A 16,452-nucleotide genomic window follows, 5' to 3' on the forward strand; every position below is an offset into this window, starting at 1 on the left:
ATGGATAAGGCCGGGGCTAACTCATCCCTATCACTCTGTCCTCCTTAACACTAACCCCATGAGTCACCAATCAACACCACGACACGAAGATCAGATCTGGCCCATGTACCTTCCCTTGGTGATGGTGTCCGGGACAGATCTGGCCCATGTACCTTCCCTTGGTGATGGTGTCCTGGACAGATCTGGCCCATGTACCTTCCAAATCCCTAACAGCCAGGGACCCACTGAGTCCGGGTGGCTCTAAAAGACAGACTGCCCAGAATGAGGCATTGTCAGAATGAGTTGGTGTTGGCTGCTAGAGGTGAAACAGTCTTATTATTTCCTCTTCATTGCACAACCCTCGAGACAAATCCTAGAGTCATGGTAAAAGCAGCTATTATGAAGCTCTTACTATAGTCCCGTTACGGAAGGGCATCACATAATTCCTGAGGATGTCCCATCTTCTCACGCTGCAGAGAAGGTACAAAAGGACAGGGAGTTACCACACATGTCTGGAGGAGGAGGAGGACGAGAAGTGGAGTGAGAAAATAGAGAGTGAGAGAGGAGTGTGTAAGGGTGTGTGCGCGTGTGTGAAAGTGTGCAGGTCTGAGTGTGCATTAGTATCGCTGCTAATTTCCTCGGTCCAGTAGAGTTGAATCAAGAGCAGCAGCCATCGTCACTAACGCTCTCCTTCGTTCTGGGTCTCCCTTCACATCTCTCTGTCCCTTGTTCTGCAAAACACCAGCAACCCACAGTAGCGAACCACAGGTAAGAGCTTTTCTTTTCTCGGTCTCTAGTTTTTTATATTTTTCTTTAGGTTATGTACTTTAATCAGATTATTTTACAACTGCCTTCTTTAGATAACTTACTTTCAACTGTTTATTTGACACCTGCTTCATGAGGTTACGTACTTTATGCTGTTTAGATTACAGCTATTTTATGTAGATGGTGGGCTTAAAAATCTATTTATTTTAAATATCTTCATTGGATTTCCAGTGATTGTTTTATTTTGTATTTGTTGACTCCGGTGAAGAGAAATGAGTTTCACAATATAATATCATAGACGCACCATTTTTATGCAAGTGTTTTCTCTGCCACCTGCTGGACAGTTAGTTAACTGTTGTACGGTCAGGATTTTAAACATGAGTCTTTAAACATACATTTGACCCCTGACCTTTCCCTGTGGGGGCTGTACTATGTGTTGTGGCCCCAGAGCCACTCAGCTGAGACTGACTTACTATAGTGGGTGACTGATGTACTGTACCTGATGGTTCTTATTCAACCTTGACCTTTGGGACTCTGTAGAGAGCTTCACGCTGTGTGGAAACCCAGGAACACGCATTTGGTCTCTGGATTTAGACTCTTTATGGAAATAACTGTAGAGAGTAATTTTTTGATGTTATGTACAGCTGATACATCTGAAGTTAGGTAAGTACAGCTGAAGTTGGGCACGACTGAAGAGGGTTGGGTACAGCTGAATTAATTTGGGTATGACTTAATTAATTTGGGTACGGTTGAATTAATTTGGGTACGGCTGAATTAATTTGGGTATGACTTAATTAATTTGGGTACAGCTGAATTAATTTGGTTACGACTTAATTAATTTGGGTACGGCTGAATTAATTTGGGTACGGCTGAAGAGGGTTGGGTATTGCTGAATTAATTTGGGTGCGGCTGAAGAAGGTTGGGTATTGCTGAAGAGGGTTGGGTACGGCTGAATTAATTTGGGTACGGCTGAAGAAGGTTGGGTATTGCTGAAGAGGGTTGGGTACGGCTGAATTAATTTGGGTATGGCTGAATTAATTTGGGTACGGCTGAATTAATTTGGGTACGGCTGAAGAAGGTTGGGTATTGCTGAAGAGGGTTGGGTACGGCTGAATTCATTTGGGTAAGGCTGAAGAGGGTTGGGTTTTGCTGAAGAGGGTTGGGTACGGTTGAATTAATTTGGGTACAGCTTAATTAATTTGGGTACGGATGAATTAATTTGGGTGTGACTGAATTAATTTGGGTAAGGCTGAAGAGGTTTGGGTAATGCTGAAGAGGTTTGGGTACGGCTGAATTAATTTGGGTACGGCTGAATTAATATGGGTACGGATGAATTAATTTGGGTACGGATGAATTAATTGGGGTAAGGCTGAAAAGTGTTGGGTATTGCTGAAGAGGTATGACTGAATTTGTTGTATGTTATGTGAGAGAGACAGAGGAGAGCACTCAAAGTAATCCTCAGGGCTTTTTTTACTAAAACGTTTTCCTTTCTTTACTAATAGACAATACATAATAGACAAATATCTTTTAAATTTAAACGGTTTAGGATGTTTTTGCACATTTGCAATATAGAACAATTTATATATAAAAAAAAAAGTGTGTTGAATGGGAAGTTATTCAATGTACTCAGATTTGATTGTTAGGTAATCAAAAGCAAACCTAATCTTCACGTAATCTGTTTACTGCCAGTGTTTTCTCAGACAGTAACCTACCCACCAAACGAGTTTATAATCATAACACGGGACAGGATACAAAGTTGTTACAGAATACCTCACAGAGAGAATGTACATGTGATGATGTTCAACACTTTCAAGGGTTAGTTTTAGGGATCTGTGTGATGATAAGTGGTTTGGATGATGACTGGCTGAAGGTTGCGGTGTGCTTCTTGCTATAATTACTTTTATTGTTCTAATTCCATTGGTCACCGGTTTATAACAGTGATAATTCACCTCAGGAGTCTGTGACATAATGCCTGTATACCATGACTAATGATGGACCCAGGCAAGAACAGCTCTTAGCCTGTGATCTCTGTGGGCGTATGCATCATCACTTCTACCATTACTGTATTCACCTGATTCTCAATCCTCCACTCACTGCCTGGGAACTTCCAGTTAGCTTACCTGGACTTGTTTCTACTCCTTTTCACTCCCAGGAGGCTGAATTGATGCATGCGATACTTTAGGGGTGTCTTCGCCACTTTTCTCCCGACTTGGAAAACATTATTATGTTCTACCCAATGTCCTGTACTCTAATAAATCAATGTAAGACTTAGAAATTGTAGTTTGAATCCGGTTTTATTTAATTAGCAAATCGAGCAAAAGTCATCAAATGACCAGGAACGGAGTAGCACAGCTTCTCCTGGCTTGTACCCAAATTAATTGAACAACACATGAATGTTCCTTTTATAAATTTCTGATCAACCAGTGATAAATAAACTGATCAATATACCCTCCCTCTGTAACACTCTTTTTAAAGTGGACACATACAAGCAACTAATAAGCAGCGAGATGACCATGTTTTTATATTTCCAACAGCAATAGTGTTCAGTTATTTTCCAGAGTTCTCAGTAGCTTGATAAAGATTAGCAGAATGGTCTGGTGTCAATCATTGACAGGATTTAGAGACCTTTTCTCCTCCCTGCAAGTTGGTAGTGGTAGGGGCTCTGTATGTTCTGATCCAGTCAGCCGTAAAGACGCGGTAAATGGGTCAAAGGAACGGAGACTTCTCAGACCCCCACTTCCTGCCATTGACTGTTTCCTTTTTCTATCCCACATTCTTCATTTCATCAATCTCTTTACTGCTTTCTGTAGTGTTCATGGTCCTGTTCATCTGTAGTGTTCATGGTCCTGTTCATCTGTAGTGTTCATGGTCCTGTTCATCTGTAGTGTTCATGGTCCTGTTCATCTGTAGTGTTCATGGTCCTGTTCATCTGTAGTGTTCATGATCCTGTTCCAGGTCATCTGTAGTGCTAATGGTCCTGTTCATCTGTAGTGTTCATGGTCCTGTTCATCTGTAGTGCTCATGGTCCTGTTCCAGTTCATCTGTAGTGTTCATGGTCCTGTTCATCTGTAGTGTTCATGGTCCTGTTCATCTGTAGTGCTCATGGTCCTGTTCATCTGTAGTGCTCATTATCCTGTTCATCTGTAGTGTTCATGGTCCTGTTCATCTGTAGTGCTCATGGTCCTATTCCAGTTTATCTGTAGTGTTCATGGTCCTGTTCATCTGTAGTGTTCATGGTCCTGTTCATCTGTAGTTCTCATGGTCCTGTTCCAGTTCATCTGTAGTGTTCATGGTCCTGTTCATCTGTAGTGCTCATGGTCCTGTTCATCTGTAGTGCTCATGGTCCTGTTCCAGTTCATCTGTAGTGTTCATGGTCCTGTTCCAGTTCATCTGTAGTGTTCATGGCCCTGTTCATCTGTAGTGCTCATGGTCCTGTTAATCTGTAGTGCTCATGGTCCTGTTAATCTGTAGTGCTCATGGTCCTGTTCCAGTTCATCTGTATTGTTCATGGCCCTGTTCATCTGTAGTGTTCATGGTCCTGTTCCAGTTCATCTTTATTGTCCATGTTCCTGTTCCAGTTCATCTTTATTGTCCATGGTCCTGTTCCAGTTCATCTGTAGTGTTCATGGTCCTGTTCCAGTTTATTTGTAGTGTTCATGGTCTTGTTCCAGTTCATCTGTAGTGTTCATGGTCCTGTTCCAGTTCATCTGTAGTTTTCATGGTCCTGTTCCAGTTCATCTGAAGTGTTCATGGTCCTGTTCTAGTTCATCTGTAGTGTTCATGGTCCTGTTCCAGTTCATCTGTAGTGTTCATGGTCCTGTTCCAGTTCATCTGTAGTGTTCGTGGTCCTGTTCCAGTTCATCTGTAGTGTTTGTGGTCCTGTTCCAGTTCATCTGTAGTGTTCATGGTCCTGTTCCAGTTTATTTGTAGTGTTCATGGTCCTGTTCCAGTTTATTTGTAGTGTTCATGGTCTTGTTGGAGTCTATTCAGCATCTTTCAAGCATTTTTTTTTATCGTCTTGTCTGTGGTCTCCTAGGTTTTATTACCAGACCTTTGTAATTTGCTTTCGCACCACCCTCCACCTCCTTTACTCATTCCTCCCTCTTCGTTTCACTCCCTTTCTCCTCTCCTTCTCCCTCCCACCTCCTTCTCCCTCTCTCCCTTCTCTCCTTCTCCCTCCCCATCCTGACCAAAGCGTTGGGCATAGCACCAGTAAATCACCAGCCGTACATTCACTTCCTGTCTGTCCACTACGAGCTGTGTTAACCCTAACTGCCTGGTAACTATGCTACTGTCTAGTTACCATAGTTACCAGTAAGCAGAGATACACCAGTATGAGACATAATTGCCATAGTTTCAGATCATGTGATTAGACGTGAAAATAAAGACGTTCAATACATTCTGTTGGGAATTTTGCTTTCTGTTAAAATAATTAAAAATGTAATGTACTGAGTTGTGAGATGACTGAGAATTACATAACTTCTTGGCTCCTTAAAAACAAAAACAAAGGACATTTCTTTCTTCCATAAATCAAAATACAAAAGGGATACGTACATCCCCAGCCCCCTCTGCTGTTAGAATAATTAACAAAGAAAAACACTTTTAAATCTGTGCCGTCTGAGGCAACTCTCTCAGAGGTATTGTGGTATTCTGTTGCCCTTGGCACCATAACATCCTGCTGTCACAGAGTAACCCACCTTAGCTGTACCTGACAGGGCTGAACTTCTAGGTAGCTCTGAAGGGGCAATCTGAGATAATTACATCAAATATAATTTTGATATAGCAGATGGTCAGCATCCAAAAGCTCTATATATGAATATTTTAATTATTACATTTCTTTAGTCCCATCCCCCAGCTGTAAAGAATAACTAAAAGGTGGTGGAAATACTTGTTTGAATTCCACCTTTAATGCAGCATTGTTTTTGAAGGAAGCTTTATAAAGTGTTTTTATACTGTTGTATGTTGGTCTCAGCTAGATTTCCCTATATAAATAGAGGATAAATTAATAACATTTATAAAAATGAACACAATAAACATGCAAAATGAGGAAGGACAATTTTCAACGCATAAAGAGGCAAAATGAGAATGGACAATATATTTGAATTATATACTATCTGAATTATATATTATATATGAATTGGTTAAAGCCAATTGGACAAGCTTAGGTATAAGGAAGAGTTAAATCCAATTTAAAGGTGATTGTGGATACAGACCCAGGTTATAAGAGTATTAAGTTCTGTAGTGCACAACATCCAGTAGATACCCAATCCAGTAGACACCCTATCCAGTAGACACACCATCCAGTAGACAAACCATCCAGTAGACACACCATCCCGTAGACACACCATCCAGTAGATACCCTATCCAGTAGACACATCATCCAGTAGACACACCATCCAGTAGATACCCTATCCAGTAGACACACCATCCAGTAAACACCATCCAGTAGATACCATATCCAGTAGACACCCTATCCAGTAGACACACCATCCAGTAGACACACCATCCAGTAGACACACCATTCAGTAGACACACCATCCAGTAGATACCCTATCCAGTAGACACACCATCCAGTAGACACACCATCCAGTAGATACCATATCCAGTAGACACACCATCCAGTAGACACACCATCCAGTAGATACCGTATCCAGTAGATACCCTATCCAGTAAATACACCATCCAGTAGACACACCATCCAGTAGACACACCATCCAGTAGATACCCTATCCAGTAGACACACCATCCAGTAGATACCCCATCCAGTAGATACACCACCCAGTAGATACCCCATCCAGTAAACACACCATCCAGTAGATACCCTATCCAGTAGATACACTATCCAGTAGACACACCATCCAGTAGACACACCACCCAGTAGATACCCTATCCAGTAGACAACATCTAGTAGACACAACATAAAGTATTCCAGTTTCATAACACATCCTTATGTTGGGCTGCCACCTTGTGGCTTTTCAACACCTGTCCCTTCAGTAACACTGGTAGAAAGATTGCATCAGAAATCCAACTTGAACAATGAACTGTAGCTTAGTGCAGTGCAAAACTACAGGTAATACCACATGTGACATACTTCTGGATAATGGAATAAAGTCTTGGTTTTCTTTTGGTGGTTTTACTAACTAACCCCTAAATCTGATCCCAACCTGGAATGTAATGAAGTCCCAGCCTGAGGCCTGTTTGATCTATTTTAATGGATCCCCATGAACCTCCATATGCAGCAGTAACTCTTCCCAGAATCCACCTAATTACAATCCACTGTAATGCTCAAATGTCACGTGGTCTGTCAAAGACGTCACCTTGTCTTTAAATGTCACGTGGTCTGTCAAAGACGTCACCTTGTCTTTAAATGTCACGTGGTCTGTCAAAGACGCCACCTTGTCTTTAAATGTCACGTGGTCTGTCAAAGACGTCACCTTGTCTTTAAATGTCACGTGGTCTGTCAAAGACTTCACCTTGTCTTTAAATGTCACGTGGTCTGTCAAAGACGTCACCTTGTCTTTAAATGTAATGTGATCAGTTGAAGACACCACCTTGTATTTAAATGTAATGTGATCAGTTGAAGACACCACCTAGTCTTTAAATGTAATGTGATCAGTTGAAGACACCACCTTGTCTTTAAATGTAATGTGATCAGTTGAAGACACCACCTAGTCTTTAAATGTAATGTGATCAGTTGAAGACACCACCTTGTCTTTAAATGTCACATGGTCAGTCAAACACATCACCTTGTCTTTAAGAAATATATACAGGATAGTAAGAGTTGACTTTGGCTCTGGCTTATGTTACTACATCAGGTCCACTAACAGCACATCTTATACAACTACATGTGGTCAGTTTATGATGCATATCTTAAAAACCCACCAATAGGAATGCAGGCACAGAAAAGGGAAGATTTGTATTCATCCCTCAGGGTTCCACATTATCGTATTTTTTACTGAAGCAAAGCCTGAGGCTAATTTTCCAGAGCACACATATTTGCTGTTCACAGCGAGAGGAAAGTTCTCCGGCAAGCTGAACGGACCCCTGCCGGCCTGTTTGTTTAGCTGTGTACTGATTAGGAGTTCCCATGCTGGGTCCTTTAGCGAACACATCACCTGAAACGTGTCTGGTCTTCATGGGTCTGGGGGACAGGGTGGAGGGACTGTCTTTCCCACACTCGTCTTTCTCTGTTCTCTCTCGCTTTCAGCCCTTGCTCTTGATACTCCATCTCCACACCTCCCTCCAATTCTCTCCCCTGAATTTCTGTGAGTTTTTATGGTGTATCTTTTGAGCCCTGTAGTTGGGCTCCATCCAGTCTTCATTAGCTGAGGGTCGTAACAGTATAAATGCTGTCCCTCTGCTTCCACCCCACACGGACCATATGGACAGAATATCTGATGAAGACACTGCAGTTTTACTGTTGCTTTTCATGAGCTAAAAAGACTCTTAAAGAGAGGTGGCTGAAGGCCAGACAGTCTGTATAATGTCGTTTCAAAGGACATTATTGGGATATTATTTGGAAGGCTGAAAAAAATATCCAACATCTGGTTTTGATGCCCTCCACTTTTACAGAAATAATGTAAACCAGACAGAATGATTTCAAAGAGAAGTCGATCCTTTCTAACATGTTTGTAGAGACCTTATTATTGATGTTTTGTTTGTTTTTACAGTTTTTGTTGTTTTGTTAGAGAATATTTTTACACATTTCACTCAGACATCACTCATCACAAAATGAAAATATATCACTGTCCATGAATACATTTTAGAGTAAATAGATTCCACTACTCATTAATACAATTGTTCCTAATTTGGTGGTTGCAGTAAACAGCAGGTGGCAAACAGCAAGAACATGTATGTATGGCTCAGGGTAAAAATCCATGACAATGTTCGGGTGCAGAGACATCATCCAGCATGAGACTCTTGAGGTAATGTTTCGGGGGTTCTTATTACATTTAGTCACATATGCAGTGCAAACAGCAGTGATCCATCGCAGTAGCAATGCTAAAGTGAGACCCAATTGTCTCTGTAATTAAAACACCAAACAAAATGTTTTGTGCCTTGGGATCACCTACCAGCACAGCATGAAAATAAGGCCACGTGTATAAATTGAACCTCCCCTGTAACTCTGCGTGGGTTTTTAATGAGACAGTGTTTGGTGAGCAGAGCCTGTAGGTTTCAGGGTAAATGCTGTTGTGTGTTTGGGTGTTAACAGGCCGTGCTAATGAAGGCTCCTCCAATGCTCCTCTCCCAGACTGTCGCTGACATTTTAGCTATATCTTTTGTAGGCTGACCGAGGCCTGAGGTGCTGTGTGGTATCGGCAATCCCAGATGCCCCCTGTCAACCGGAACCACCGCAAAAAAAACACGGATTTGGTAGCGGCAGTAAAATGGAGAACTCCACAGTGAGAGAAGTGGCAGTTTCAGGGCCCGAGGGAATCTTCCTGAATTGCAGCAAAGCCGGGCGGCACAGCTTCATCTTCATCCTCATTCCCGCGGTGTATGGCTGTAACTTCGTCGTGGGTGTCATCGGAAACAGCATGGTGGTGGCCGTCATCTACCGCTACATGAAGCTGAAGACGGTGGCCAACGTGTTTGTCCTCAACCTGGCCGTCTCAGACCTAACCTTCCTGGCCACACTCCCCATGTGGGCCACCTTCACGGCCAGTGGTTACCAGTGGCCGTTTGGTGGCTTCTTGTGCAAGGCCGCCGCCGGCCTGGTTATGTTCAATCTCTACAGCTCCATCTTCTTCCTGACCGCGCTCAGCATTGACCGATACCTGGCAATCGTCCATCCCATGAGGTCGCGGCAATGCCGGACGGTGCTCTACGCCCGTATCACCTGCGTCCTGGTCTGGCTGGCGGCTCTCCTGTTGTCCGTCCCCACAGCTCTGACCAGGGACACGATGCTCATCACCAACCATAACATCACAACGTGTGGCATTCTGCACCCCGAGGTTTGACTTGACTGGGGACACTGTTTTCAGGTTTGGGTTTGATTCCATTTAACTTCCGGTCTGTTCAGAAGGTATGCCCCAAATCCAGAAATTAATTGTTGAAAAGGATTGAAAATAATTGGAGTTGGGCCTGAAGTGACTGGAACTGAAATGGAATTGAGCACAGTCCAAATATTACTGACACCTATGTCATATCTCACGCCAGGCTGCCTCCAGCGGCCTACTGCTTTTAATTATCTAATGAATGAATTTAATCAGGACTCCAGGCCCCTCCTCCTCACCATCAGCCTGATGAAGACCATCCTGGGCTTTCTGGTTCCCTTCCTCATCATCATCACTTGCTACTTCCTGATTGGTCGAGCGCTGGTTGGGGCTCAGAGCTTCCAGAAGAACGAGAGTTCTCGGTCACGTGACGATGAAGTGCTGAGGATGTTGGCGGCGGCCGTCCTGGCTTTCTTCCTGTGTTGGATGCCTCACCAGGTAGGACCTAAACACACACACACACCAAGTAGGACCCCCTGCTCTCACACACACACCAGATAGGACCCCCCCACACACACACATACACATACACACACCAAGTATTTAAACATTTTATTTTAGGAGGAGATGACGTCCTGGTCCACACCTGCAGAGTACCTGGTTTGGGGGGCCCGTTGCTGTCCCTGTCCTTGTCCACCTGGTCATACTTTTGACCTAGTCTAGAATCAAATAGACTCTGGATTTAGCCCAGAGAAATGTATTTATTATTCTAATTGGACTCTTAATATCTCACCCGGCACAGCCAGAAGAGGACTGGTCACCCCTCTGAGCCTGGATCCTCTCTAGGTTTCTTCCTAACATTTGGCCTTCTTAGGGAGTTTTTCCTAGCCACTGAAATCCAACACTACTGTTGTTTGCTCCTTGGGGTTTAAGGCCGGGTGTCTCTGTAAAGCACTTTGTGACAACTGCTGTTTTAAAAAGGGCTTTATAAATATATTTGATTGATTGAAGTATGACTGTTCCCTCACCCCCCGCCCCCACACACACACTCACCAGGTAGGACCCACCCCATCCCCACACACACACACACACACACACACACATTAAAGTAGGGTAAGAGGTCAAAAGGGTTTGATGACCCCTCTTCCATATTCAATACTATATACAGAAAATGTTCTTGCTTATTTAACCACAATTTATGCAACTTTTTGCACACACACACTCATTTCTAAAGACACGTCCCTGTCACACGCTTAGTCAAATAAATGTCATGGGATATATATAGTGAAGGGTGGTTATATCCAGTATGAGCCAGCTCTGACAACAGGAAATGGCAGTTCAAAGCCTTGTAAGGTCAACCAGGCCTCATGTGATGCAGACTGCACAGCCTCAAGTTTGTTTAAAACAAATGAGTGGATTCTTTAACTGATCCTACTGACAGGATTCTGTTACTCCCTGAATGTTCTCTGTTTTTCTGCCTAGATCTGTAATTTCAGATCAGCGAACCAAGACTTTTCTCACACAGTATCAAATAGTATCCACATGTGTACTGGTTTGCTTTGTGCTGTCACAGGATAGAAAACCCATCAAGTTGAGCCTCACTTCAACGCTCTGAGGAGTTTTGTAAATGAATTCCCTGTGTTCTTTCAGCAAAGACATTTTAGCCTTTTTGCTAATATTATCTGCTTCTTAGGTGTTTCACTTCATAGAGCTGCTGGGAATGTTGAAGATTGTAAAGAACTGTGACATTGTGGACGTCATTGACACCGCCATGCCTTTCACCATCTGCATCGCCTTCCTTAACAGGTACACAAGAGGTTAATCTGACAGACAGGTAGACTGGGGGTAAATCTCAGAAACAGGTACACAAGAGGTTAATCTGACAGACTGGGGGTAAATCTCAGAAACAGGTACACAAGAGGTTAATCTGACAGACAGGTAGACTGGGGGTAAATCTCAGAAACAGGTACACAAGAGGTTAATCTGACAGACTGGGGGTAAATCTCAGAAACAGGTACACAAGAGGTTAATCTGACAGACTGGGGGTAAATCTCAGAAACAGGTAGACAGGAGATTAATCTGACAAACAGGTAGACTGGGGGAACATTTCAGAAACAGGTAGACAGGAGGTTAATCTCAGAAACCAGTTGACTGGGAGTTAATTTCAGAAACAGGTAGTCTGGGGGGTAATCTCAGACACCAGAACCTAAATATTGCTTAACTGTGTCAGACGTTACATTAACTGATCCTCATTGAGATACCATGAGTTTTCATTCTTCTCAATATAGGTCTGAGATATTAAATATCTTGAGTTCAAAAGAAAACAATGTTCTTTGAGCTGTAGCATAACACTGCGCCTGATTCACCAACAATTCTTTAGAAATTCCCTCTTAAAGCACTGTTTTTACACAGTTTCCACAAAGATTCTGACATTGACCAATGTTTTCTTACTTGGGATTTGTTCTTAGGTAGGAACAGAATCTACACACACTCAAGAGCACGCTTACGCACATTTAAGTGCTGATTTATGTATGGCAAATAATTAGTTAAAGTGTTTTTAGTTGAACAGTTTTATAATGTTTAGGATTGAAATTGCAATAATATTTCATCATTTATAATATTTTTCAATAATTATTTACATTCTTCTGTGTTTGGGGTCTCAGATTTGAGATGGAACCATTTATTTTACTTCCTCAGATATGCGCCCTTCTCCAGATATAGCGTTCACTGAACAAGCAATAGCTAGCACGCATCGTTTTTGTTGTTGTTTTATATCCACTACTGATGTTACTGAATATAACAGCTCATTTGCTGGTCAATTCCTGCAGCAGTACCTCCACTTCAGAACTACTTAATATAACAGCTTGTTTGCTGGTCAATTCCTGCAGCAGTACCTCCACTTCAGAACTACTGAATATAACAGCCCGTTTGCTGGTCACTTGCTGCAACAGTACCTCCACTTCAGAACTACTGAATATAACAGCTCGTTTGCTGGTCACTTGCTGCAGCATATTTCCACTTCAGAACTACTGTCTTTAGATTTTGGTTTGGGCATTCTTGATCTCTGTCGCTCCTGTTCTCTGTGTGTGATTTCTGTGTGCACAGCCCTGCAGTATCATGCCCTTTTATGGGGATTGGCGGGGCGTTTAGCTATGCTAATTAGGAACAACTGGCATGTGCTTTCAATTTACGAGGATAATGGAATTCATCATTATAAGTTTAAGAGCACCTTTCTCAAAAACAAATATAAAAAAGAAACATAGGAAGTTATGGGTGCATGAGGCCCCCTGTTCTGTAGTAGTCATGTGATGAAATCCTTGGTATGTCATTGGAGCAGCCAACCCCCATAGACAGGGCTGCGTTTTCTGAGCCAAGCAGGCAGAGAGAGCAGGAGGGGTTTTGGCAAAAACTCCTATATATTTATATATATAGTTGAAGTCAGAAGTTTACATACACTTTAACCAAATACATTTAACCAAATATTTTCACATTTAATCCTAGTAAACATGCCCTGTCTTAGGTCAGCAAGGATCACCTCTTCATTTTAAGAAAGTGAAATGTCAAACTAATAATAGTAGAGAATGATGTGTTTCAGCTTTTATTTCTTTCATGACATTCTCAGTGTGTCAGATGTTTACTCAATTAGTATTTGGTAACATTGCCTTTAAATCGTTTAACTTTCCTCCTGACAGAACTGGTGTATCTGAATCAGGTTTGTAGGTCTCCTTGCTCACACATGCTTTTTCAGTTCTGACCACAGATTTTCTATGGGATTGGGTTCAGTGTGTCATGATGGCCACTACAATACCTTGATTTAAGCCATTTTGCCACAACTTTGGAAGTATGCTTGAAGTCATTGCTTTAACTTCCTGACTGATGTCTTGAGATGTTGCTTCAATATTTCCACATAATTTCCATTTCCTCATAATGCCATCTATTTTGTGAAGGGCACCAGTCCCTCCTGTAGCAAAGCACCATGATGCCACCCCCATGGTCCACAATTGGGATGGTGTTCTTCGGCTTGCAAGCCTCCCTCTTTATCCTCCAAGACATAATGATGGTCATTATGTCCAAAAAGTTAAATATTTGTTTCATAAGACCAGATTACATTTCTCCATAAAGTAATCTTTGTCCCCATGTGCAATTGCAAACCGTTGTCTGGCTTGTATTATAGTTTTAGTGAAGAGGCTTCTACTTTGCTGAATAGCATTTTAGGTTATGTCAATATAGGACTTGTTTTACCGTGGATATAGATACTTTTGTACCTGTTTCCTCCAGCATCTTCACAAAGTAATTTGCTGTTGTTCTGCGATCATAATTTGCATTTTTTTGCACTAAAGTATGTCAATTAGCCTATCCGAAGCTTCTAAAGCCATGACATCATTTTCCAAGCTGTTCAAAGGCACAATCAACTTAGTGTATGTACATTTTGGACCTACTGGAATTTTGATATAGTGAATTATAACTGAAAAAATCAGTCTGTAAACAATTATTGGAAAAATGTCTTGTGTCATGCACAAAGTAGATGTCCTAACCGACTTGTCAAAACTATAGTTCATTAATGACTTCAACCTAAGTGTATGTAAACTTCCAACTATATACAGACGGGTGGGAAATTTAAGGAAAAAACAAGAAAAACTAAAGTAAGGTGTTGGGCCAACATTAGCCAACCAAATTTCACACCGCAGGCCATGATAAGATGCAAATTGCTTAATTGTATCATGCAGTACACCTGCATGGAAGAATCTGCATTTGTTATGTTCCTCCACTCATGTATTCAGATTTTTCCTTTAATTTGTCACCCGCTGTATAATGTAATGTATCTGCTCTGAACCACATCCATTGGTCCTCAATTCAGTCCCCACAAACATAAACCACAATGCACATATCAAATAAAATAGGAGCTTTTCCAGAATGTCGTATTCCAACATTTAGGCCATCAAACACACTCAACCAGCCACAGAAATGTACGCTGTAGTTTGTGCCAGAATTGATGATTATAGAATTTTGTGTTCTTTCAACAGCTGCGTCAATCCAATCCTCTACGGCTTTGTGGGACAGAACTTCCGGAAGAATCTGTTCCAACTGCTCCGCTGTGCCCCCGCCGGCCCGGCGCGGCCACACCCCTCCATCAGCTCCAAGATGTCCACTCTGTCCTACCGAGCCTCCGAGGTCCTGCGCCTCTCCAACAAGAACAAGGCCGTCATGGCCAACAGGTCCGTCATCGTTGACGTGAAGTGAGAGGCACCACAGACCAAACTTCACCCCCTTTCAGGCTGCGCTGCTAACAGGAAGGACTCACACCACGGGCAAAAGACGACGGGGAAGGCGTTGAAAATGTGCATTTTCAATGTCTTGTTAAACTATGGGTGGAACAGAGAAGATGTGTTTTAATTCTGTGGACAGGTCCTGGCTACAAAGATCCAGGGAGGGTTCCTTCGTGTCTAAATAATAAGAACATTATGCATGAAATGACATATCATTGGCTAGAACAGCATGCAGCAACGGTGCGTTGGTTAGCCAACAGCTGTCAGTGTGTGTTAAATCAGAGACTGTGCTGTGTTACGCTGAATGTGTGTTAGTTGGGTGACTTTGAGCTCTTCTTTAGGCCTTAGAAGGCCTGACTGGCCTGTGTGTCACCTCAGTGTGTCTCATACTTCCAACAGAAAAACATTTTGCACAGCCAATAAACCACAGTACTGAAGACATTTTTGAGAGGACAGAAAAGAGAGGACAAGAAAACTCAACTTCAGTAGATAACTGCTTGTTGTTTTAGTCCTGAACTATGCTAAATCTGTGTCTGTGAAACCAGCTTTATATTCCATTGAGCTTGTGGTTTTAGTTCTGGACTAGGCTTAATCTCTGTCTGTGAAACCAGCTCTATATTCCATTGAGCTTGTGGTTTTAGTTCTGGACTAGGCTTAATCTCTGTCTGTGAAACCAGCTCTATATTCCATTGAGCTTGTGGTTTTAGTTCTGGACTAGGCTTAATCTCTGTCTTTGAAACCTGCCCCTGAAGTAATAGTCCAGTATGACACCTGCTGTTGTGGACAAACAGGGTTGCAAAAAAACATCTAACGTTCCCCAGCTCGTTCAGTCCTGCTTCCTGGAATTTTGCAACCAGTATTTGTGAAATGTTATCTGACTTTTCAACCCTAGGGAGAAATAGTGAAGATGGCGATTAATCTGCGTATGTTGTTATTGAATAAGTTGCATGGCTTTGGCAGATCAGTGCAGCAGTGGAGCTTGGTTGATGTAGTGTGCTTAGATGTTAAGTATATTCTTTTGTTGATGTTTCATTGGCATTGTCACACTTGTTAGAACCAATCATGTACAGTAGTTTGCATTTGCTACCAGTAGCCCTGTGAAGCTGTGGAGCAAGTGCTTTATGTTTATTAATGGTATGTTTTTCAAGCACTGTTTTTCTTTTTTTATTCATTGACTAGAACTCACTCACTACTAAGCTGTGTGGTTGTTCCCCCTAGCTTGTCTATGTCCTTACTGAAAGTCACTCCGCTAAATAACTAAAACATCATATGTAATGTAAATGTGGTATTTCTTCTTGCAGTATTTAAAAGTTGAAATTGTTTAATATTGTTTTTTTTTCCATTTCTGTAAGTTTACAATATGTTACCAGTGCGTATTAAGTATATAGTATGTGAATAAAATGGAGAAAGACTCAATCCTGCTCGTTCTTTAAACTGACAACTAAACCATAGCCGAAGCAATGATCAGCTCATCCAATAAATTGTAACATGAGGGTATTTTTGGT

At 42.0% G+C, this 16,452-nt stretch overlaps 1 protein-coding gene across 2 annotated transcripts; it reads left to right on the forward strand.

The window, feature by feature from the left end:
• Nucleotides 1-485: 485 nt before the first annotated feature.
• On the forward strand, nucleotides 486-16,347 carry agtr1b (angiotensin II receptor, type 1b). Of its 2 annotated transcripts, none has more exons than XM_010898151.3 (5): nucleotides 486-747; nucleotides 9,030-9,698; nucleotides 9,957-10,178; nucleotides 11,374-11,486; nucleotides 14,705-16,347. In XM_010898151.3, the coding sequence occupies exons 2-5, from the start codon at nucleotides 9,132-9,134 to the stop codon at nucleotides 14,919-14,921; spliced, it is 1,119 nt and encodes a 372-aa protein (XP_010896453.1). In that variant the 5' UTR covers nucleotides 486-747; nucleotides 9,030-9,131; the 3' UTR covers nucleotides 14,922-16,347. The 2 variants fall into 2 exon arrangements, with proteins under 2 accessions (XP_010896453.1, XP_012986753.1); XM_013131299.3 differs by lacking the exon at nucleotides 486-747 and adding an exon at nucleotides 1,276-1,407.
• Nucleotides 16,348-16,452: the final 105 nt, after the last annotated feature.

This window comes from Esox lucius, chromosome 21 (genome assembly GCF_011004845.1).
Source record: "Esox lucius isolate fEsoLuc1 chromosome 21, fEsoLuc1.pri, whole genome shotgun sequence".
In the NCBI taxonomy this organism is placed as follows: Eukaryota; Metazoa; Chordata; class Actinopteri; order Esociformes; family Esocidae; genus Esox; species Esox lucius.